We start from the raw sequence: 25,866 nt of genomic DNA, 5'->3' as shown, positions 1-25,866 counted from the left end.
GCTAATTAATGTGATTAAAAGCTATCCTTGCATAGCATAAAGCTGTCTACATAAATGTAAAGGATGCCTGTAGTGTGCAAAATGCATAACAATAGGTTTATACAAACAATATTTAGCATCATCTCATATCTTAGTATCTTTATTAAATAGTCATATAGTCATATGCATTATCTATATTACATGTATCTTTTTTGTTATGATGATAGACATCCATAGAAGTATTGAATTGAAATATATGTATATATTTAAATATATATTTATATTTCACATTTATACAGCAGTTCACAATGACTCTCTTCCTGACGCAAAGCGAAACAGATCCTGTGCAGGCTGTTCAAACCGTTCACTTGCATACCAAGACCACAACTCAGGAGTTCACTTTCATCACAACGCAACCAAAACTCTTTTCATTCCTTCTGTGCATGCCAGTAAACACACAAAGTCAACAGAATCCCCTGGTCTTCATCTTTGCACACTGTTTTATAAAACCTGCCATGACCCTGCCCTAATTTGGATCAGAGAGTTCTGAAACCAAGTTAGGTATCGATGCCTTCGAAAGAGAAAGGAAGAAAACAATGTTGGACCCAAACGCTTGCTTGAATACAATCACTCTGGAACTCCAATTATGGAGTTCAACATGAAGCTACTATAGATATTTAACCAAGACAATTAGATGTTTCAGATGGAAAGTTTCAAAAAAGCCCTTGCTAATTAATATTGCTACATAAATATAATTTGCAATGGACAATTCTCAACTAAATGTGTGCCACGTCGGAGGAAACATCTTACGTTTTGATATGTGTCATAAAGAAAAAAGAAAACGAATAGGAAAGAGCACTACTTGACAGGTTTTGTTCATTTCCTGTTTGTTCTCTCTGAGAAGGGATTGACATCATGCTACAAAAATAGAGATTCATTACAACCAAAAATACTACAAGACATTTCCTGTGTATGGAGTACAACACTCGCCGACGTGGTCTAAAACCCTTCACATCGCCTCTCCTTCTGTATCTCTCTCTTCCTCTCCCTCTAGCGCTCTGTCATTCACTCCTATAAGCAGCAACAAAGGTGTTCGAGACTAACCGACCTCAGCAAGCGTGTGAGACTGAAGGCAGTGTAGCTGGTACTTTCTGAGTATTCTCTGAAACATCGACAGAAGATGGAGACCACAGCACACAGTCGTACAATACAGGGGTATGGAAAAACCTTTGCCGCACCACCAGTGGAGTAGTAGCCTTTCAATGGATCAACCCTGGAAATGGAAAAGGCACTGCTTCTCACACTTAACACACTCAACCCGCTGCAATGCTTTGCTGGCTCCATGAAGCTGCTGTCAAACGTTTGAAACCAACGGAAAAAAAACAGGATGCTTGTCATCTAGGTCCCTGCCCTGCAAACCTCTCACATCTCTGCCATAGAAATCAGAAACCGAAAAGTAAAGAATAAGAGTGTTTTAATTCTAAATATAAAATGCATTCCAACATTTAGATTGACAGTTTTACATTCTGACTTCCTTCCTTCATACAATGTCGTTAGTGTGTGAACACACAATGTTATAGATTCAATTTAATATTTTACTTTAATTTGTACTTTAGCATCACTGTTTTGACCAGCGACCAGTTACTTGGTAAGAAACAGTCAATTCAAAGTGAACCAGTGAATACTCTCTTCATATAAACCATTTTCATATAAAACGACCTCTAAATACCCTTCCGCTGAATATTAATACCCTTTAGTTACACTTTGCAACGCATAAACATAATATTGACATCTCTAACACTTTATATTATTTACAATAAAACTAAATAAATAGTATTCATAACGTTAAGCACATTAATGATTGAGTTGTTTTATATTTCTTTTTTAAATGAATGAATGACGTTTCCACTGAGACATGTTTTATTGCTATTGCTGAAACCCTATTGTGATTATTTTCAAATGAGAAAACCATTAGCTCAAACACACCATCTACGGATAATGGAAGCTTATTTGACAGAAATTGAAGGTAGCATTTTGTCACCAATATCAAACAAACTAGGGCGTCTGTGAAAAGTTGATCTGTTTTTGAAAAGAACATTTGTCCGGTCCATGCAAGTACACTATTTTCTTTTACAGGGTCAATGGTGTGATGCTAAACATCAACTGAACATATCAGAAAACAAAACAAACAAACTTAGAAATAATAGATCCTTAACAATTGTCGGGCTATGTGCATTTGTAGAATAGCATTCTCTTGCCTATATATATATACAGTATATATATTTATAATAGGATATTTTCTTAGTAGCACAATCCCCATTCCTAACAATTCCCATTTAAAGTTACCACATCATTTGAACCCTAAGACCATTTCTCTCTTTTCTTTTTATCTCTTAGAAGTTAGATGACACTGAAGCAATGTGGCAACTGGGAATTTGACCAGTATGGACACCATGTTTTCTGAAAATAAACATTTGAGAGGAAGGGGAAAAAAAAAGAAGAATAAGGTAGGATCAGGATTAGTGGGGCCCCATCCCCTGCAATTTGGGCTTTTTATTCAAGTAAGTTGCCCAGTAGACCAAGTTAAAGGTTCCAAAGAGCAGTGGAAAGGCTATTCTGGCAATCCTGTCGATCTTGCTGACACTGTTGAAGGTTTTCTTGGCCTCTGGTGGTTTGGGCTTGGGCTCCTCTTTGGGCTCGGTGGGGGGAGGGGGGGCGCTTTTGGCAATGGTGGCCAAACCAGGGTCCCTGGCAATGTTTGGGGCAAAGACTGTAGCTGTGGCCGCCGGGTAAGCTGTGGTGTTGTTCTTCTTTAGGAGAGACTCCTTCTTCTTCTTTTGCTGTGTGGAGGGGAAAAGGCTTTCATTTTAGAGTACGGCCAACAGATACATACAGGAAAACGGTTTCAGACGAGCTATTTCAGTCGGATGTTCAGACTAAGACACTGTAATGCATCTGATAAATCCCACGGCTTCTCAGCAAGCCTGGCCCCTCCCAGGTACTGCTGTGAATGCATTGGTCCATCAGGGAGTATATTATTAGTTTCAATGTTTCAAATATGAGCCAGGGGCCACAAGGTAGTGTGCCTGCAGCGAGACAGCCTGCACCCGAAAGCTTTTGGAGGAACACTAAACTATTGATGTTCTTGTCATGTCCAATGAATCTCATTTGCCGTGAGATGAGTCGGAGACATCCGATGAACCCTAACACTTATGCTTCTCCCACAATGGAGCTCTGACTGTCCTGCTTTCACCTGTCTGAAAATGCTAACGTTAATGGGTCTTTTATTCTGACGTCCTTAGCCTGCATCAACCTCGGAAAGATGTATATTTAATTGGGGCTCCCTCTGTGTAAATGAAGGTAAAATAAATGAATACAATAAAAAATTCAAACACATTAAAACTGAATTGAGAATCTACTTCCCAATGACATAGTCCCATATTCCAAATAAAAGCACTGTACTATATATATAACTCAAAGGAAAGGACAATACCTTCTCTGGCACAACACTTTTGCCGTCCCAGGCGTAGCCCCTCTTAGTGAAGTAGTTGACGGTGGCAAACTCGATGAGGGCGGAGAACACAAAGGCGTAGCACACGGCGATGAACCAGTCCATGGCTGTGGCGTAGGCCACCTTGGGCAGGGAGTTTCTAGCGCTGATACTGAGGGTGGTCATGGTCAGCACAGTGGTCACTCCTGTCAGGGTTGAAAAAAGGCAGAATGGATTAGCATAATTTATAGTAAATACATCCTAAAATCGTTACGCGACAACACAAGATCTGGAGCTTGTCCGTTTCATGAAATGCAGGAGCACAAAACAACTTTTGCACTAACCAAGTGTGCTGAATGATTTGAAAATGTGTTATCCTTATGGGTGGGAAGAACTACTCCAAGTGCTACTTTACTGTCGGCTACAAAGTCGGACATTGAGTTTCTGGTACCGTGACTACGTCCGCAATTCTACAGCCTTCCCCACTCAGTCTAGCCTAATCCAGCAAGACAGGGTATTCCCAAAATGGGGACGTTCTGCAGGAGCCAACCCCAGTGCCGCTGACATGTGTAACACGACACATCTTGAATCAGCACCAGCACAATTGGTCACTGGGTAAAATTGCTTAAATGGATGAAGCATAAGCACCATTATGTTAGCAGCCTGGGCATCACATTTTGATTAGCCGCTGAAAAGCTTGCCAACTTCTCCAATGCCTCCCGGATCTCAACTTCATGGATTCACGAACAATGAGGCTGGGTCCTCCCGAGAAACAAAAACACCCACATGTGCCAGGGAATACATATAGTTCATGCTGGGTAATAGCATGGAAACACAGCCGTTTATTTGAATGCTGCAGCACCTAAACACAGGATGTAGTTCTCTTCATACATAAAGAAATATCCATGTGGCCTACGTCCCAGAAGAGATTTCCTTTTAATGGGAACACTTAACCAGTGGCGTAACTATAGGGAGTGCAAGGAGTGCAGCTGCACTAGGGCCCGTGGCGAAAGGGGGCCCGTCCTCGATCTCACCGTAAAAGTGAGACAACCTGACCGGGCCCCTTAAGGCAATCTGACCTGGCCCCTTGCACCGCTGTAATACCGCCAATTGAGGATCACATATGATCTAGTGTTATCAATTCGCAAACATTTCTCAATTATGGTGTCAGTTATTCAGAATTATGAGCTATCACCTGCCCAATAAACATTTTAAAAACAGTCAGTGTTAACAACAGCAAATAATTAATTTTTCCTCATTTGCCTTTTGCTGAATAAAACAAATGTCGTTTTTATTAAGTAATATTGCCCTCGAAAAATAGCAAGGATGTCTGGGTAATATTGTTGTCAAATATTCCCGCCCACCCACAAACGATTGTTCCCATCCAGTTGTTGGAATACCACAGACAGTTGTTGTTGGGATACTACAGTTGTGTTGCATTAGCGTTTTGAAGCGAATAAGGCTACCCCATGCCATGCCCTTTAACATAAAAGTGGCTCCAGAAAGCGGCAGGAACGAAAAGAGCAAGATGTAAGGATGGCAAAGCTGTCAAAACTATCCTCATTTGGATTGTGGCGAAGCGTGTTGAAGAGGACGCTACGTCTGACCCCCAGCCCGGCAACAGCAATGAGTGTGAAACTCAGCCACCAGGGTAGGCTAATAATTACATAACCTTTACTGTCTGGTATATGCAGTTGACATGGCTATTAAAAGTCATAAAAATGCATATATAGGCCTAGGCTACCAGGCAGCGGCCAGGTTAGATATAGTAAACTGTGCAGGATGTAGTCGGAAAATAGCTAAAGCTAGATAGACTAAATGTAAACTAGCATATCTAACGAACATAAAATTAAATATTCACCATCGAAGTGACTGTTTTTTTTTACTAGTACCCAGATAGCACACATGACAGATCGAAACGTCATTCATAACGTCGGATAAGCCTCGGTAAATGATCAGATTTTCTTCTCATCTCTGTGCTCTATTTCAAACGTCGCAGATACGTCGGCTCATGACTGACTGTTCCATTATTCTCATTCCGTGTTGTAGCAAGCATAATCTAGAGCCAAAGACTCGCGAGTCAGAGCCGTTCACTTTTAAAAAACCGTAATCTATCTTCACATAGAAGGAGCAGTCGTTACCCTTAATTGTACATCATGAGTAGCCTAAATTTCCTTGCGCATCGCTAAACTGAAAACTCAATAATTTCGCCTGACGATAGGTCGGTAAGGGGCCCGTTGGTGAGATCTGCACTCGGGCCCGCCAAGTCCTTGTTACGCCGCTGCACTTAACATAAAGTACAATGCATCAAGTCAATGGAAAGGTTGACTGGGTTAAAGGGTGCTCGATAAGAGGCCAACCATACAACAGAATAGTCATAAACGTGACTTGGCTGCACCTTCATTATGATAAAGAGGGTGTATCCTCTTGGAAGAGCATGATTCATGCGTGATAATAACATAACAAATCCGTGAGGTGAGACCTGGTCAGAGGATGTCGGATGGCGTAATGCTCACCCACACGAACTACTGCAGCTGTTTACACCCCTTAGACAACAACAGCCCAGCGGCTTTCACTGGATAACTCTGGTGAGGCAGCGTTCCCAGGCAAGGAGCTGAGACACGGCTCCTGAATTTAAAACACGAGGGAGCAGCCGCTCGCCCTGCCCCCATTGGTCCCAGATTTACGTCAATCTAAATGATGACCAATCCGGAATCTATATGACGGAAATTCCTCACAGGGATGTCAAGTTTTAAATCACAAGGAGCCTTCCTTACCACAATCAATAGCTGGCCGTGTCAGCCCATACTCAGTAGTGTCATGCAGTACACTGGCATTTAACCAGTGTAATATTGACTATTTGAAAGTACGTTTGAGAAGGGCTTACTTTTCTTTTTCGCCAGCCCTTGAAGGTAAGTGTAGGCATGCTAATGCAAGATTATTCTCATGAATCCTCTTTTCACAACATTAGTTGGAGAGAACAAATGCAAACCATGAAAAGATACGTTTTTCAAAGGTTTTCCTTCATTCTCCTTCAAATTCGCTCCGAAGAATACATTCTGGACTTCACATAAGAAACAACCTTTTGAAATAAACCCATTATGCTTTGTATAACCTCTATAACTTTCTTATGGCTTGTTTTAAATTACAGTACAACCACCGCCCATTTTGATACAAAAAAACAGATAGCGCACTCACATCACAGCAGTGAAAGCGACCGGCAGTGAGCGATTAACTTTGCGCTCCGAGCGTTGAAAGATATCTCACATTAGAATTGTGAATTCTCCTTTGTTGTGGTTGTGGTGTTGATGAATCAATCATTCGCCCTCCTCCTCCACTCGCAGGTCACATGCAGTTCCCCTTCCGCTCTCTGAGGCGTACGTGGAAATAACCGATCATTACTAAGGATTTTGTCATGCAATAATGTCAGTGTTTTGAGCTCATTTGAAGAAAGACAAAGTTCAAATGGGCCTATGGATTTCAGTAGGAGATGAATGCCAATGGTCAATCTTAAGTCGACAACAGCATGGTGATGCCTGAAGGTCAGTTCAGTCCACTGGTCAATTAGAACAATTCTATTCTTCTTCCTTCAATCTCCTTGGGTGGTGAGTTAAGATATTCCTCCCCTGATCTACAACCTTTATTTTGGCATGGTAGCTCCCCACGGCTCATGGTGTTTTGGTGCTCAGAGAGCTTTTTTTAGCCAACACAAACGCAGCAGCGTCAGTCTGATCGCTAGTGGAAGTGGCATGAATTCCATGCTATGAGATTGGCCCGGGGTGATCCGGAGCCGAGGTCCCCTGCATGCCACCATTTTGTTAGGAGCTCAGCTGGAGCCCCTGGAGCCCGAGGGGCAGGAGAATCACAACCACTGCTCCCCCGCCTGAGAAGCTCCATGGGAGGGAGGAGGAGGCAAGAGGAGGAGGAGGAGGGGGGGGGGGGGGGTTGGGTTGGGTAGGAGGCGGGCGGGAGGGGCGGGGTGGGTGAGGAAGAGGCTTGGGGGGAGGGGCTGCCGGCATCCATCATGAACGTGGGGCTGGTCGAGGGCCGCTTCCTCTTTGCATAAAGACTCTTCAAGGATCCGTTGAGGACAGTGAGCCGGGTTGCCATGGAAACTACTCCTTCGCTCCTAACTTCCCTTTTTTGCCTACCAAAAATGGGATGGATTTATAAATAAATACATTCTTAGTAGCTAAAAAGTCCTGTAGATAATCTCCACCATTGAGAGTTTTGGGTAGAGACAGGAAAATGGGTACCTCTAAAATTGTTGGGTTCTTCTAAAAATGTTGTTTTGTACTACATATTTCCATTTTACTTTAATGGTATAATGTTGTTTAGTCCCTTGTTCAGTCCGACGCCATCTACTTGTCAACAATAAAACACTGTCACACTAATACTGAGGGTCACACACAGGCTGCTACCAGAATAACAGGGCATATGCCCCTTTGCCCATTTTTTCTCCATTAGAAAGTTATAAATGATCAACAACACAAGTCAGAATGGCTTGTGAATGGCTTGCAAATTTTAATTGACAATGTTTACGTATAGACCTGTTAGGCTGTTAGGTAGCCTATTTAAAATGATCTATAACAGCCGCGAGTGATTCATTTTAAACATGGTTTTGGCACTGGTCTTAAATGACTCACCCTGACAAGTTAAACTAATAGACTCCCAGGAGTTTGAAGCCTGTTAATGAACATATTCACCCATCTGGAAAGTTCTGTGGGGATTAATCGTGGGATAACTCAATTGTTAGGAGCCCCTTCATTCCATTTAGCTCTGTGTGCATGGGACCTGACAGTGGCTTTCGATGATACATATCTTTTAACAAGGTTTGTCTCTGCACACATGCCGCTGAGACATGAAAAATGTAAGAGAGATGGCATGAAAAAGCACCGGGCAAAAATTCATTTTTGCAGATGATAAATGATAAGGTGGGGCGTGAGACAAAGAGCCGAGGCTGGCAAGATGGAGAGAGGAGGACAATTGTTTCATATGAATACCAAAGATAAATCCCCAGATGGATAGGTTAACTCACGTTAATCGTTACAGAAAAACACGTTACAGAAAAGATGATTTCCAGATCTCCCGGATCAATTCAAAATAAATGTATTTAGCATATGCTCTTAACCAAACTGAAATACCAGGGTGGATCTGAACCTGCATCCTTTTGATCTGCAGTCAAACACTCTAGCATAGAGCTATACCAATCCCCAACTGGGCAACTGTGAGCTACACATCCCACTTGAACACAGTCATCACATGGATCCTGATTCAGTACACTTTCTATTAAGAGATCGAGAATGTACAGGCCAGCTATCGGGTTTATCCAAATCAATGACGACCAATCCTTCTCTTGTGTTCCTGCTGTGAATGCAAGTGGAGAGTGTAGAGTGGGTCTCGTCATTCTCCAATCACAAGACGGTGGTGTGTGTGTGTGGCTTTCAACGTCAAGGCTTCTGCTTGGTTCCTGTCAATAGCGACGACCTTACCCGGCGATGTTTGACTGCGAGAGCGATCGGGTCAGATTGGTTTCAGAGCCGTCACTCTCGCCTCTGTTTCCAGAGAGACACGCTCGGATGGGGATAGAGCACGGCGTGAGTGACGTATGCCAATGCCACATGTCTGCAGATGACAGATCAGCCCACTGTCATTGGCCACACTGCAATCACTGGGCCTGGTCAATCTCACCCATAAAAAAACACACACACGCACAGCCCGTGTATGCAAACGTCACATGATACCACGCATATGCAAACATACTCCCCTTCCACACACACACACACACACACACACAATCAGTCGATACATCAAACGGCAGTTTGGAACAGCCAGTAAATACCCTTTAAATATCTGAAAGCAAAAAGAGGACAGAGAGCTAATCTTCTGAGCACTGTTGATGCCCATGCCAGTCAGCCAGTGTACCGAACACACAGGCTTCAAAACAAAACGTAATGGAATAAATTAATGACATTTTCCCTTCAGAACCATATGGATGATATCATCGTCATCATCTATTTTGTTTGTGTTTTATTTTGGCAGTAAATAAATAAATTGTAGATACTGTAGTTTTCAACTGCGCTGAAAGGGCTGTGATTTTATCAGCATCTTTAATCAGCACAATCAAAAATAGATAACTGTACCCACTGCTGCCATTTTAAATTGCCTATTTATTGAGGTTGGGGGAGGGGGGGGGGGGTGCTCTGTGTTGTGTTTAGGCAGTGTATGCTTGCTATCGAGAAAACAACCAATCCAGACTTGCACCACAATGCCAAAGATCATCTCTTTGCTACTGAAACCATGGAAGTTCCGTTGTGGTTGGCTGCACCAGTAAACACATTAAAATTAATGCGTATCTTGAATATCTTCCATGGCCAAACCTATGCAGAGGTTAAAACCCTCAGGAGAAGGAACTATATTACCGGATACACAATATAAATATGTTAAGGTCCAAGGTGTGAAGTGAAAAAGCCATAAATCCTGTTCAAAGGCTTGATGGTACTATTATAGAAACACACCTACCAAGGAACCGGTACTGAAACAGACAATAAACCATCCTGGGTGTCACTATCAGACCCATGTTCCATGATCTGCTCTCCATCACCACTGACATGGGCTCTTACAGTAAGACAGCAGGTGGGATCAAATTCCCTGGCATCTCAGTGGGAGAGAGCAGGGCTGTTTGGGATGCACGCTGCACACAGAAGCAGGCGTTACAGCGCAGTAAAACGACAAGTGGGACACGCGCGGACCAGATTGTGTGTATGCATCTAGGTCATCCTCGCACACCCACGCACATACAAACACACACACACACACCGCTCTCTCTCTCTTCTCCACGTGAGACACAGCACAGGTACACTAACTAAGGCACTGCAGAAAAACCTCCCGCAAAAGATGTCACTGGAAAATTGGGCACGTGCCCCATTACGTTGGTGGGAAAGCTCCCATAAAATACTCGGCCAAGGGAGACACGATGCGCAGAAAGAGAGAGACAGAGAGAGAGAGAGAGAGAGAGAGAGAGAGAGAGAGAGAGAGAGAGAGAGAGAGAGAGAGAGAGAGAGAGAGAGAGAGAGAGAGAAAGAAGGAGAGAGAGCGAGAGAGAGAGGGACCAGATAGAGAGAGGGAGAGCGAGAGGGAGAGGGAGAGAGAGAGAGAGAAGGACCAGATAGAAAGAGGGAGAGATGAAGAGGGGGGAAAACATTGAGAAAGACAGAGAGAGGCAGAGGAAAGAAGGAAGGGAGGATGATGAAAGCAATGACTGTCAAGCTAAGTCTTTGCTACAGAGCATGCTGCAAACGAGCGAGAGCTCTCCTCAGGGGTCTGTGTTACATAAGACATCTCAGACAAATGCAACACAAAAAACACACACATACGCACACACCCAAACACACACACACACACCCAAACACACACACACACACACTGTGCTTAACATGCCCAAAACAGTAGTAATATGATTCAGCTAAACTAGTTCAATTTATGTTAGCACATTATCCAAAATCTACAGTAGCTGTCTGCTTTGCTAACTGACTAAAAAATCTCATCTTTCTAGCCTCCTACAACAGGAGCTCCAGACAGACCATATGCCCTCACATAACAAAGGGAGCTGGTAGGTTTGCAACCAGACGGTCAGCTGTAAAAATTTGAACTGAAAACTGTCATTTCATTTCGGTCAAATGAGCTGTCTCCTGGCTGATCGTGTGACGGCGGAGGAACAGAGAGGACTCACCGAAGACAGTCCTAGCAGGGACTGACTCTCTGTTCAGCCAGAACGACACTTGGGATAGGATGACTGTCATGATGCAGGGCAGGTAGGTCTGGATCACAAAGTAACCAATCTTTCTCTTCAGGTGGAAGTGCGTTGTCATCACCACATACTCTCCTGTGGTGCAGATAGAGGGAGAGGGGGAGAGAGTGAGAGGAACGAATGCCTTTCAAATGTCGTTATTCTTTTTCTTCCAAATATTGACAATTTCAAACCTCCAATATTTTTATTACAGTCCTGACATTGGATGAGATTGACAGACAACTGATTTTATATTGGTCAAAATATGGGTAAGATTGCATCAGAAGACGTTGGGTGCATGAGTCATGAGAAATTACTTTCCATCTCCATGAATTCCAAATATCTGTTCTTATTGTTTGCTCTAAATGTAACTGAGAGCAATTCAGTTGCTGTGAAGACATTTTCGTTCTTCTAAAATGAAATATAACTGCTGTTTGGAAATAAAACCATACTGGATATTGTAGGTGACCAATCTGTTCAAGTACTGTGCCGTGTGTGAGCTCTAATGTAATTCCGAGCTATGGCGTCAGCCAGCTATTCTAACATGAATATGAAATTAGTTTCAGTTGCTCTGATGTGGATTACTGTTCGTTAAGAGCCCAGTGTTCTATTGAAATTTAGATACATTGGGCTGGTTATGGGCCATCATTTATCAACTAATTCAATAACCGGACACAACCCAATTTATCAAGGCATTTAGGGAAATAACACAGACAACTCAATGAGACAGGGAATGGTTCCAATAATTTGTCCATTTTATTTTTGACGATGCGTACACAACAGAATCGATATGTGCTCATTCGATAGGTCTGCCAAATTAATTACATTTGGTTTAATAAATCAATTTCAGCTCAGAATCTGCATAAGGAAAGGGAGGTATTGACACTCGGACTTACCAATAATGAAAGTATGGAAAAGGCTGTCTTAAGCACTATTTCACTTGCTCTGCCTCTGGCTAGTGATGCCATAAAGGGGTCACCCATTTTATGCTGTCACTAATTTTGCCAGTATCAATGGACCAAAAAAAAAGGAATGCCCTCAAGGGAAATTACAAAACTGGGACAAGTTCTCAAAGTAAACGTATCAACTGCTACAGCTAAACCACTAGGGTGCTAGCTCACCATTGAAAAGAAGAGTTAGCGAGCTGAAAGTGAAACGCATTCATTGCCTACTGTGTTTGTGGGAGTCGGATTTGAAACAGTTCGAGGATTGAACTGTAACTGAAGGAGCAGAGGGAAGACTTATCCAGGAACATGAACTCACCTGTGCTGGACTGAACCACTCCAGAATCCACACTCTGGCCCATGAGATCATACTGGTTGAGTCGGGAGCCATCTTCTGCCACCACCACGGACTGGGCTGCCCCTCGAGTCCACACGTACACCACCTCCGCCCGGGTGTAGGCATCTGAGGGGGGGGGGGGGGAGCAAGGGGGGCAAAGACAAACAAACAACCAAACAGTGTCTCAATCTGACCTCGAAACTGTCAAGTCATCCTCGCCCTGAGGCGACTTGTCAGGACACAGCCGCAGTGTTCCCTCAGTGCTGCAGAGATATGGTCGGCACTGCAGCGCAGTGCGAGAGAAGAGCCTCATCATCACTAAAATATTTAGAGGCCGAGCTTGGTTTAAGGGTTGAGAGGGGTTGGTCCTTTCAGTCACGATGCGTTCCTCTCTCTCTCTCTCTTCCCCCCCCTTTCTTTCGTTCGTTCCTTTCTTTCGGCCTGCCTTCCGTCTTTCGCCCTCTCCGTCTCTCCTTTTAACGCTCTCTCTCTCTCCCTCGATCTCTCTCTGCTCTACACTCAAGGATGATTCGGGGTCGCAGGACCTGGCAGCATGGAGCAGCTGGCACGCTGGGTTGGAAGGATGACAGAAAGTACTGCCTCGGACTAACACAGGTCTGTGAGCCTGGTGTGGCTGGCGGGCCTCTGAGGGTCTGAGAGGGGGCCTGGGGGAGGGGGTCTGGGGGAAGGGGGCCTGGGAGGGTAGGTCCCTCGCTAAGAACATCTGCTACCACATTTTCAGCTCAGATCAGGTACTGGTGGTGGTGTATCGGTAGGAGGAGGAGAAATAGAGAGAGAGATAGACCCACAGTAGTCGTGGTGTTTACTTTGTGTCTAGGGAGGACGGCCGACAGTGCACAAGAGAGAATTATACATATAGAGAGACAGACAAATGGAGAGACGGAGAGGGAGAGAGGATGGTATGTGTGAAAAGGCCACGTAGCAGTACTCACAGCTGCCATACTTGAGTGGGCAAGCGTGGGCGTCCATGGGGAAGTCCTCCAGGTGCATGGGACACTCAGCCCTCACTGTCAGTCTAGAGAGGAGGGGGAGGGAGGGAGGGAGGGAGGGAGGGAGGGAGGGAGGGAGGGAGGGAGGGAGGGAGGGAGAGAGAGAGAGAGAGAGAGAGAGAGAGAGAGAGAGAGAGAGAGAAAAGGGTGGGCAGGTGGAGAGGCAGATATGAGGTCCAAAACATCCCGGCTCGTTCCTCACAGATAAGACAACGTGACGCCGCAGTGCCGGCCCCCAAAGCCCCCCTCCGGCAGCCGCGTGAAATACGACGTGTCAGCCCCCCCCCCCCCCCCCCCCGCCTTCCCCGCGCCCCGCGGACACGCCCCTTCATCCGTCATCTCGGTGACATCATTATGAACTCCCCGCCGTGGCCTTATCTCCCACTAAACATGCTAAAGGATGCTTTATGGCTCTCCCCTCTGACCCCCACATTAGCGCTGTTAGGTTAGGCCGCCAGGGTCCACGTCCGGAAAAGTTATTTACGATGTTTCCCCTCCAATAAAGAAATGGAAAAAGAACTACCAGTGAGCCGTACTCGGTGGGCCCACGGCTTATCTCTACTCTCCTGACTGCCACATTCAATACCTACACTGATAAATCCCTCTGCAGATGCCAACTTTATTTTGTTGTGCAGAGCAATAGAAATTCTAAGCAATTTACCATCATGTCTACTACTGATGGGAAAGGTAGATGGTTAAACATGACCGTATTCAGTGGAGGCCGTTTTTTTCTGACTCTTGGTCGAGCCAACGCAAACTCAAACGGAGAAAGAGTCATTCGGTGCGACGGAGCAAAACGCAGTCCATCCACATGTCCGTGTTCAGATGTCCCGGTGATCAGGGTTCGGCCCTTACCTCATGGTGTAGAGGAGCGTCCCTTCCTCTGTGATGCGGAGCAGCTTGTTGGGCATGGTCATGTTGTGGGCCACCGACTTCTTGCCGTTGTGAAAGAACGTGTCCGGGGTCCAGATCTTGCTGGCCATCAGGTTGTTCAAACGGAGGACAGCCATGGGCCCTTTAAACTTGAGCCTCTCGTCGACCCAGCTTTGCCGAAAGAACACGTCGATGGTGTACTCCTGCGAGTGGGAGAGAAGATGGTGAAGGGTGGGGGTGTGTGGGGGGGGGAGGCAGATGTCAGTTCCAGAGGGAGGTTTTGTCGACCTCTCTCTGCCAGACCTGTGACATGGCTCTGGGATGCTGCTGAGTAATGCTTTCTCCTTTTTTCTCCCACTCCTTTCTGATTTTTTTTTTCCTCCCCATCATCCTTGTGTCACTTTAGCTTCCATATTCTAGCCGTGCCCTACTTTGCCTGCTGGTCACTGTCTCGTCACATTAGTGACTCTGACCATGCGTGTTTTACTCCGTTTAGTTGGTGGGTGATGAGCTTTCGACATTTCACCTAAATATGGAAGAACGATTATAATACATGGCTTCATTTTACACAGAAATCGTTGCCATGTATATTTTATGAACAGATTGTTTTAAGACAAATTTGGAATTTGTTATCACATAATTTGCAGAATTCACAGAATTAGGAAGCTACATATTCCATTTCAGATATCGGAGCTGAGGGCAGCTTTTAATGACTGTGGAATGCCTGAGTTAGCCACCGAAATTACTATGTGCTTCTTTCTTCCCTAGTGAGATAATTAGTGTGAACGTCAACAGAGCTGCGAGGTAATGCAAGTGGACGGAGAGAAGAAAAGTGGTTACAGTGCCTATTGGCAAGCCCATTCCATGACTTAGCCGAAATCAGCAGCACAAAAACTGCAGGCCCATATGTCAGGAAAAGTAATTAAGTCTGATTATGTCAAATAAGCCCAGTTTAAGTGAACAGAACTGCGCTTTGAGAGAGACTGGGAGACAATGGTGGCCAGATCATTTATTCAATAGTCATAAAATGTCTAATATCCATTAGGTGTAGATCCAGATGGGCTATTCATTTATAGTACAGCATTGAATAGACTGTAGCTGTTCAAGAGGACAACCACTTACAAGCCCACAATTGCCAATCTGTCATTCAATCACAAAAGGTCTTCCCATTCTATTCTATTTTTGTTGTTCTCATATTTCCCCAATTCACTGATATTGTTCTGCTCAATGGATTTGAAAACCTGAACAGTCGATCTGCTAGAGCACTTCTTACAAACAGAAAACCTAACTCCTCAGTCATACTGTATGCAACAGTAGCGAGGGAGTGAGTGAACCCAATCAGTTTTACATCGCAGCTATAAAGTGACGTCTGTGACTAAAGCCTACCCATCTGTTCACTGTTTGAACGAGCTTTGGCTTCACTGCTTGCATCCTAACACTCTAGACCACGGCTAAACGAAAAACTGTGCCTATAAATATTTGATATCATTAGAGGCAGAGCCAGTTGCTGGGGTTGAGATATGCGACCAACAACGACGTATATTTATCAACACAACGTGGCATTTATCTGGGGAAACGTCACGAGCAAAATTTCACGGCCGTGACATTTCATTTACAGCATGTAATATATTAATGGGGTTCATGGAATTAATAAACAATTTACCTTTTGGAGCACATTGAAAGAAGTTAGGGACAGAACAAGGAGACAGGAGCGGTGACATTTAAAGATAGGGGAGGAGGGGCGTACCATGTCGTGGTCCGAGACGGGCCCAATACTCGTCACGAAAATGTCAGTCTTGACTTCAGTTACACGCTCTGTTGAAGCAAGAAATGAGGAGAGTGAGTGTCGATCAGTGGCCTTCATTAGGACTAACTACCTCTTAATCCCAGCTAGCATTGCAAGCCTTTGATCTCATCCATTCGTCATGTTTCCCAAGCCCACACAAATATCACACATTTACCACACGATTCTATAGTTATTGATTTCAGTGTCCATGGTCAGATGAGACCTATTTTGGAATCCTGAAATATCTACAGTATGCACATGATGAAATGAAAGACATTCAAACCCGTCTTAGAATTCCAATTTCCTACATTTCAGAAAGACCATGGGGTTCTCTTTTTGACATGGAAGAAAGCACAGTGATTGCCAAAAGGATTTCTTTTATCATAATCTTTCATATCCCCCCACTGTTATACGGACTGTTATTCCATCGTCTGGTTGATGTTTGTCCTACTACACATTGAATTTCCATTGCCCTTCACAATCCAACACAAACAGCCTCTAACCACCGTTCGGTTCACTCCACAATATAACAGTGAACTGGAGCTGAATTCAAACAAACATGACACCGTCCTCAGAAAGATTAGGCAACATGTTCATGTTCATCTCTGAGATTTGTTTATTTGATATAACCACGTGCTTCAGAGGAAACAACCTGCTCTATTGATTAATCCCCGTCTTAGAGATTCTTCCTATTCATTTATCTTCCCAATTAGGTTACAGACGACAAGATATCAGAACGTTCGAGTCGATCTGAAAATCAAAACGCGGATGTCTTTCATCTAGCAGGACGGTGGGATGCAGCACGCCGACTGTCGCTGTGGTTCGGATGTGCCCTCGATCCTGTTGCCCTCTCCCGCCGCGCTAGCTGGTTTGCTCCTCGTTCATATTGCGCTGTCTTTGAGAGGTGTGAGGAGGGTGGGGGACCGAGTGTACTAACCTCCCAGCCCAGGTCTGAGACGATTGTCGTAGCCGTCGAGCAGGCTGTCGAGGATCTTGGTGAACACGGTGGTGTTGTCCTTCTGTTCGTCTGTCATGCCGTTCTGTCCAGAGCTGACGAAGCAAGAAAACAAATTGAAATCACCTTTGTCCTCAACACACAGTATATGAAGTGACGTTTGTCTTGGTGTTGGACCATAAGCACTCAGTGAAGATGAAGCTCATCTATAGTGGGTGCATCAGGCATTTGCATTGGTTTATGCTTTGTGAAACTGTTCGCAGAAAGAAGCCAGAACTTGGTCAAACAAGGAGACTGTAGATCACTTGAATATTCAGATATATTGTAAAAATCGATAGCGCGTGCAGGAATGTTCTAGAACATCTTGCTCATAAAATTCTTCTTCCTCTGAAGAGGCAGAATTTTAAAGGCATGTGTTACATCGCTTTCATCCTCAGGGCAGAAAAATGTACACACAGAAATGTGAATGCATTATTTATACCTTAATATGGTCTTTAAACAGCAAAGGCCTCATTGAATGTTCTCTTTGAACAGCACAAAACAAAATGCTTTAAGCAAAGCCGTAACACTCACAATCAATGATACTGAGAGTGAGGCAATCTTCACTCTGTCAATATTTAAACACAATGATCATTAGCTCTACAGAAGCAACTATGTTGTGTTACAGTAACATGTATCAGAAGGTGTGACTGGAGAGAAGTGTTGTGTGTGAATAGTTCGTTAGACGGGAGAAGGGTCTTTTTTCCTCACACAATAATCACAAGAAAGTGTCTCTCTCATAAATAATTGTATGCCTCCGAGCAATCATCTTCTTTTTTTCCACCCCATAGCAGGCTGCACTGTTTTGATTGCAAGCTAAATAAACAGGCGAGAGTGTTTGGAAACAAGCTCTGCTCAAACAGCATCTCCAAGGAGAAGGAGAGGTCATCAAGATTAGTTAGCACGGACATGTAATGGGAGGTTGGGGGAGGGGGGGGGGGGGTGCGGGGGGTGTTTGGGGTAAAGAGGAGATGCAACGTCAGTGGAGGGAGGACAGGAGAGCTGAGAGGAAATGCATGTCGGTCACAGATGAGCTGGTTACAGTGAGAGAGAGAGAGAGAGAGAGAGAGAGAGAGAGAGAGAGAGAGAGAGAGAGAGAGAGAGAGAGAGAGAGAGAGAGAGAGAGAGAGAGAGAGAGAGAGAGAGAGAGAGAGAGAGAGAGAGAGAGAGAGAGAGAGAGAGAGAGAGAGAGAGAGAGAGAGAAGAAGGAGAGAGAGAGAGAGAGAGAGAAAGAAGGAGAGAGAGAGAGAGAGAAGGAGAGAGAGAGACAGAGTCAGAGAAAAAAGGGGGAGTATAAGAGAGAACAATAAAGAAAGAAGAGAGAGCTAGAAAAACAGAGTGTGCACAAAGAAAGCGAAGGGGAGGCTCACCGAGATGTGGAGAGATATAGAGAGAATAAAAAGGAAACAGGAGAGAGGGGGAGGGGGAGCTAGACGTGGATCGCATCACTTTGAATGGGAGCCGTTAAACGCTTGTCTCAATAGGGACATCTTCCTCACATCTCCGGGACAACTGAAGGGTTAATACGCCAACATTTCTCTGCTATCATACTAGAACATTCTCTGAAATCCCTCTGCCTGCCGAACCGCTCTCAGACGATACCACTAGGCTTAGTGAAATGTCACAAACATTGTAATGAGCAATTATATTAAGCATCTAATAACTCACAGATGGCCACTCTGAAAAGCATGACAGTTTTACCATAATCTTCATCTGAAGGGATACAACAAAAATGCAGACAGCAAAGTCTCTCTAAGCTTGAGACCCAGGCAGACGCACGACACGGCCAGCATTCAAACTGCACAGTGAGTCATGTGACATTGGAAAGCGAAATAAAACAACAAGATGATATTATGCTATGTTACAAATACACTTGACTGGCTGTAAGGAAGAAAAACGACTCAAGCTCATCCAAAAATGTCTATTCAACCTTGACACACAATACAGAGTCACTCTCTTCCACTCCAAAACACTGAGAGCAATAACACCCATTAATAAAATACACTGATAAATTAAATAGGGTTGACTGACAGTGTATTTTGGATCAGGGGGTGGGGTAGGTGGGATAGCTAGCCTGGACAGGGAGAGGGGAGGCAGGGAAAGCCAGAGCAGCACACGTCTAGGAGCGTGGTCCATTGTCTCATAAAACATTGTACACCATCACCATCTACAGGTCATCAGAACAGCAACAGAACAGCTTGCAACGCTGGCAGACCACTGAAGATGAACCTCTCTCTCGCTCCGTCTCTCACTCTCTATCTCACTCTCTACCACTCTCACGTTTCTCCCCTCACGCTTTCCAATCAACTGCTGGAGGACTATTCCTTAGATCGCTCGTGATGGTCCTTGAGATTGTTTTCCCTACATGAAACCTCCCACGGTGTGCATTTGTATTATGAAGGTACGCGCATCAAAGCGCTCTAGAACAATTGGTCTGCAGATTACACAGGCAGTTCTTTAGTAAAGCAATCAGGTGGATTAAGGAGGGTGAAAACAAACATACCATAGGCATTGCACAGGAGACATACATTAGTCCCTCTACCGATTAGTGAAGGGAACAGAACAGCTCCAAATAAACCAATGATGGCAATTTCTGAAATTGATTAGATATGCATTGCACTGCAGTACGGTCATGAATTTTGCATCTGGAATGGCAAACGTTCTATCTGTCTGCTCACTCTGCAAATTGTAAGCAGATGCATACCTACTTTGGCATGCTGCATGTTCTTAGGTTACAGTCGCCACAGTAAGGTAGAGACCAAAGCCTCCTAATGTATTTCCATTTAAGTCAGAATCAATGAGTGGCTCTGACAGTTGACCTAAATAATTTTAGGCTCGTAGAAAAAAAACAAGACTGCGCGCTGTATGTTTCAGAGCCCACCACTGTGTCGGCCTTCTATTGAGGAGACGATCAGATTTCATGTACAGTACATTAACATGTACTGTTGAGTTTGAGCATTTGCCGGCTCCTTTGTAGCCCTGATATCTTGTTCACGTTTCGGGTCAAAGTCAAAGTTCTGTAAATGAATCTGAGGAGTAGACTATGTGTGAGATGTTTCTAAACGGGCGTCTCTCGCTTGAATCCTAGAGATCCATTTGACCCTATCCCATCTTCACTCGTGGGTCATATTGCTGTCAGCACTCGGTTCATCTCCCTATCTCTCTCTCACACGTGGGCGATACACTTTCTTTCTCTCCCTCACTTGATCTATCTGTCCATCTATCTGTCTCTGTCAGTGATGCACTGGTCACGGAAGTGGGACCTGTGACTGACATACAGAAGTGGGACTGGCTACGATGGGACTAGCCTCGGGCCGAGTGTGCCACTTGACAAACATGCATGCCCAGAGTGAACGACAGGAAGCGTACTGTACGACACGCGAGCAGCCACGCGTCCTCCTCTGAATATTCAGTGTTGTCCCATGAGGCTGCTGAGGCAAAGAGAAGCGCGGCACAGTAATTGCTATTTTGGTTCAAAACCGCCTTAGCTTCCCTGCGCTTCTTATTACCTCACTGCAATTACGCCGTGGCGTCCTGAAGTGATGCCCCAATTACTGTGGGCCTAGGGCAGAGCCACCTCGCTCCACGAGAACTAAAACATGACAAAAAAACATGGTCATCTGGCTAAACGTGATCGTTACAATCGTACCTCCCTCCAATAGATGATCAGCTGTTTACTAATGGGCATGACAGCCGAGAACAAGCTTCAAACATCGACATAACGGGACTGCGCTGCTCGAAAACCAACCCCGTTTCGAATTCAGCTCTTGGCTGCGACTGAGAGCGCTCTGTCTCTGATGAATGTGGCTTCTGTAACTAGACCATGGAAACGCAGTGTACATCTTCCCTGCAACAATACCTGAAGCTCCACAGCAAGGTCAACACAAGACCAGTGTGTGTGTGTGTGTGTGTGGGGGGGGGGGGTTTGGATGGAAGGGGTGTTCGAAGCCCAAGGTGCTTACCTTTTGCCCCCAAGCACACTGGCCACCAGCAGGCAGGCCCACACACACAGCAGGACGGCCACTCTCCGTCCACACATGACTTCCGCAGGAGGATCTGTCACTGGATGTGAGGGGACAGACGAAACACATCAAACAATGCCATTCAACAGTAGCGAGAGACATGCATTAACTAACAGTAGAGAGCAATGGTAGCTATGGCTAAAAACAGTAAAACAGAATATCAAAAGCATGCCCAACAGGAGACCAACCTCTAAAAGCATCCTAAAATTGTACTTTCTACAATCCCCACGCATCATCGTAGACAGTATCTCACTAATGGGGTTTCCTTTCTGTTTCTTTGGTCTATTTTGGAATAGCTACCCCAACTCCTATCAAGCTGGACGATTCATCTATCGATCAGGTCGTTTGCAATTCTCGAACATAACAGTGTGAGGTTTGATATGTCACCTCGTGGACTCACCAGCTAACAAGATGTGCCAACACGTACGTAATTAATCAAATCTAGTGGTCTTGTCACAACACTGGCAGATAGCAGCGCGCATACACAGTCGCTAAATACCATCCGCTCCCATTAAGTCAGTGCAGTACCTATATGTTGTTATAGAAATGCTCCAAACCCATGGTTAAAAACCATTAGAGCGAAGATAAATGCATTTGGCATCAGGGTCCATTGGATGCTAGTGCATCGGTCGTCTTAAATACAGTAGGATTCTCAAAGAGATATTTAGGATGGCCCAACGGCTCAGGATGTGCACGCGTAATAATTGCATAAGGAGAAATTCACATTGCCGGTTGTAAATCTGAAATGTGTAGCCTACAAAGCTCACCCGTAACCTGAATGTAGAAACTGGACGATCCGCAGTAAAACACACTATCTTAAATAAACCACCTGCATTTTGATCTTCACCTTCTATCACCTGTGTGCATTGTACGCTTGCAATCCAGTTTCAGCGAGTTGTTACTGCGCTATGCAGAACAATTGTTCGTTTGAAATCGGCTGTTCCCACGACTAGTAATTAACTAAGACAAATAGGCTATAATCCAACACTGTGGCGTTATAGCCTACCACAATTGAACACAATAAACGGTCAATAAAACATGCATTTTAGAAGCTGCGCCCGTTACTTGCTTGAGTTCCTCCAAGGCGCACTGGATATGCGCTGAGCGAAGACGAGCAGCAAACGTGCAATGTTCGCTTAAAATTCCGTTAGTTCACCAGGATTTGATGAAGCGGGGATGATGCAGATTAAAAGAAAAATTCCGCGCAACCACACTTAAATGAATACGTGGAAATACAGCCGCATTGTGGATATCTTGTGTCCGTCGAGATATTTAGCATGCAACTGGCATTTCACTGAGGCTGAGCTTTAACCATGCCCGGTAATTCAATTCATGGGTGTTGATAAACCAACTGTATGATGCTACATTCGGAGCGCTGTCCAGTTCTGAAATCGTCTCTGTAGAAAACATCATACAACCTACCGATTCCGATGTCCTCAAAAGGTTTTAATTTCATAAGCAAACTCTCCCTCATCCACTCCCAATGAAACTCCTTTACGTCTCTTACTGGATCCTACCACTGCTCATCATAACTCAATGCAGTTCTAAATCCAACTGTTATTTCCCTATCGTCTTTTGCCACCGGGACGAGCAAAATGAAAAACGATGAATGTACACTTACAGCGATGTGCCAGAGATATTCGATGGCGTCGTGTCCTCAAACTTTTGTGGATATCTTTTCTACACGGATTCGATGAGAAAAATCCTCAAAGATCTCTGATCTGCCGAATTTTAGCTTGAGGCTCGAGAAGCGGCTGCTGACGACGCTGAGTATGCGCAGGTCTCGCGCACTATTCATTGGTGAGGGGAGTCAAACTCTGTCATAGACAAATTGGTGATCTAACTGCAAAATCTACTCTAAACACAAGAGAATGCAGTAAAATAAAGCTTCACTTTTACAGGACAATAGTAGCATGTCCCTGGGTAAACCGGATGTGAAATAGGCTGTTACTTCATGCCAGGACGATTTGATTTTAGTATGGAAGGTGGTACCAATCTCTCATCTAAAGACCAATCCGCCCATTTTTTTTTAATATGCAGCACAATTTAACTTCCACTGCTGTCGACTTAATCTCTTTTCAGTGGCTGCAAAATCAAATCCTCTTACATTTTCAACCAGATCCCTTGTTTTTCCCTGTATCCCTCCCTCTCTCTCCCTTTCTCTCTCTCTATCTCCCCCCCTCTCTCTCACTCTCTCTCTGACTGATGTTTGATGTTTGCCAGGTACAAAAATTGCCTTTTTTACTTTTAAAGAAAGAACACAATCAAGGCATCGTCTTTTAGACAGAGAGCAATACTTCACATTACATGTTTAACATCAAAGGCTACGGAAATAACGTGACTTACTGTTTATCCCGCACACGCATGCATGCATTAAGACAGTCTTGTTAAAAATGCATATTCCCTCACCCGATAAAGACGATGAGATGCGCCTCTCCAAACAATCACCTTGAACAACTCACCGAACCCTAAAAGCCCACGATTCGCATCGAGACAACAGGACCGCATACGTTTAGACAGCGGCCAAATATTATGCTGCTATAGCTTGCACTCCACGACTGAGCTCAGAGTAGAGAGGAGCAGTGCTGTTCACTGCATCTGCAGAAACCGCCTGATGATACCAAGCGTATATTTTTGTAGTCATCTGCGTATTTCAATTTAAACTACAAACCAGAGGACATTTTAATCACGAAGGACCAGCGATGGAGGAATGCCTTCCACGTATACATATAATAGGATACAACCCCCACATAACAGACTACTTTTGATACGTTTACAAGGCAGTAACCCATTCAGTTACAAGTCATGTATCATCGATGTGATGTTGAGTGTATACATCTTAGACTGGGACTGGTGGGGGCAGATTGTTGTTCTGGTTCGCTCTGTGTTGCAATACATGACGTTAAAATAGTGCATGTGTGATTAGTTATGAGAGATGTCATGCACTGGCATTCAGTGACGATTCTGTCTCTCTCTCTCTCCCTCCCTCTCTCTCTCTCTCTCTCTCTCTCTCTCTCTCTCTTTCTCTCTCTCTCTCTCTCTCTCTCACTCACGGTCTCTCTCACTGTCTCTCGTCCGTCTGTCTTGCGCTCAAAGTCAATCTCACTGAATAATAAATAATGTGTTAATGTTTTCGTTACCCATTACTGTAATCACTATCTAGACAACCATCGGGAACAACTGCATTTACAGTAATGTCAGTGTAATCAATGCAAGGTATTGGACACGTTTCTCCACTGTTCAATCTTAAAGATCCGAGTGGTTCGAGTCCATTTGTATGACTGCGTGCTGCCTGTACGCGCTACGCGCGTGTGTGTGAGTAAGGAAAGAAAAATAGAGAAACTCACATACACACAGACAGATAGAGAGAGAGAGAAAGAGAGAGAGAGAGAGAGAGAGAGAGAGAGGGGAGAGAGAGAGAGAGAAGAGAGAGAGAGAGAGAGAGAGAGAGAGAGAGAGAGAGAAAGAGAGAGGGACAACAAACTGCCTTTCATCCCACTTACGTAAATTCATTCAACGCTACAGAGAATATCAGAACCATGGACAGTTCCCCCAAAAATCACAGTTCAACGAATCGTTATGTTATACGTAAATGCGTTTTGATTAGAAAAATGTAAACGACAATAATTGGCTCCAAGAGCAAGTAAAAGGAGCAGTAGTTTACGTAGAGTGGAGAATTGTATCGGTCTAAACGGGAACGTGATGGATCATGGTAATTTACGTGAGAGCCTTGTTTGATTTGCAGGTTATGGGGATTAATCACTGCTTCTTCAAGGCGGTTTTCAAAGGAACATAAGAAGCTTTCTTCCTGGCATTGGGTTGGTCACCTCTACAATGGGGCTGTATTGTCTGCCATCCGTATAGAAAATGATTACGGGTTGCTGTGAAGCACTCACTCCAGACTCTCAAAGACAAACTGGTATCCATCAACAATATATGCAGCCAGGTACAGCTGGGGCAACAATCACTCCGTCTCCGGTTCAATTTCACTATGATACATCCGCGACCAACCATACCCACACGCCTAGCGATCACAGAGCCCGCATTGCAATGCCAGTTCACTGAGTTTAGTCCTCAGGTCTCAGGCAAGACAACTGAAGCCGGTGCCCGTCGCCCAGCCATTTCCGTCACATCCAATTGTTTGGAGCAGAAGCTGTGAACACGTCTGAACGATCCATTTGGAGGAAGAAAATCAGGCTCCTCCAGACGGTGGAGAGGGTCTCCCCTCTGTGAGCCTCTCACAGCAATCAGCCTTCCGCTGGCTTCTTGTCTCGGAGGCTCTGAGAAAGGGCCTCCACGACTGGAGGGGAAAAACACACGCACTCACTCACACACAAGTGCACCGCGCCACAGACACAAGCCTACGTGCACACCCTGTAGTCAGACTCACGGACACAGTCACAAGTCTGTATACACACACTGTAGACAGGCCTGTCCTTATCGGAATGCAAAGTGTGTGTTTGTGTGTGTGTGTGTGTGGGGGGGGGGGGGAGGGGGTTGTTATAAACAGCTTCTTCAAGTGGGTTTACTGATCCAGTTTTGTCACTACAGGTCTATGTTTTCAGGTAAATCGGGACTTGTTACAACACATATCAATGATCTATAACTTCTTTTTATGTGTGGTTTATACAATATATTCTGT

At 44.6% G+C, this 25,866-nt stretch overlaps 1 protein-coding gene across 3 annotated transcripts; it reads right to left on the bottom strand.

The window, feature by feature from the left end:
• Positions 1-260: 260 nt before the first annotated feature.
• Positions 261-23,915, bottom strand: gabra1 (gamma-aminobutyric acid type A receptor subunit alpha1). 3 transcript variants are annotated; one of them, XM_047020854.1, is made up of 10 exons: positions 23,634-23,915; positions 21,165-21,264; positions 17,146-17,258; positions 16,170-16,237; positions 14,405-14,625; positions 13,493-13,575; positions 12,522-12,665; positions 11,202-11,354; positions 3,473-3,675; positions 261-2,819 (listed from the first exon to the last, which is right to left on the bottom strand). In XM_047020854.1, exons 2-10 carry the CDS (start codon positions 21,239-21,241, stop codon positions 2,499-2,501), a joined length of 1,383 nt encoding a protein of 460 aa, XP_046876810.1. In that variant the 5' UTR covers positions 21,242-21,264; positions 23,634-23,915; the 3' UTR covers positions 261-2,498. The 3 variants fall into 3 exon arrangements, with proteins under 3 accessions (XP_046876810.1, XP_046876808.1, XP_046876809.1); XM_047020852.1 differs by lacking the exon at positions 23,634-23,915 and adding an exon at positions 23,571-23,619; XM_047020853.1 differs by lacking the exon at positions 23,634-23,915 and adding an exon at positions 22,846-23,207.
• Between the last annotated feature and the right edge of the window lie 1,951 nt (positions 23,916-25,866).

This window comes from Hypomesus transpacificus, chromosome 5 (genome assembly GCF_021917145.1).
Source record: "Hypomesus transpacificus isolate Combined female chromosome 5, fHypTra1, whole genome shotgun sequence".
NCBI classification, from domain to species: domain Eukaryota; kingdom Metazoa; phylum Chordata; class Actinopteri; order Osmeriformes; family Osmeridae; genus Hypomesus; species Hypomesus transpacificus.
The sequence above is the reverse complement of the archived record's forward strand: the minus strand, read 5'-3'. Positions and strand labels throughout refer to the sequence as shown.

Excerpts from the sequence above, each read along its gene's own strand:
- gabra1 (XM_047020852.1), bottom strand. The coding sequence starts at position 23,598 with ATGCATGCATGCGTGTGCGGGATAAACA. Across the intron at positions 13,576-14,404 it reads ACGCTCCTCTACACCATGAG|ACTGACAGTGAGGGCTGAGT; the intron begins GTAAGGGCCGAA and ends CCTCCTCTCTAG. Across the intron at positions 12,666-13,492 it reads CCCACTCAAGTATGGCAGCT|ATGCCTACACCCGGGCGGAG; the intron begins GTGAGTACTGCT and ends CCCCCCCCTCAG.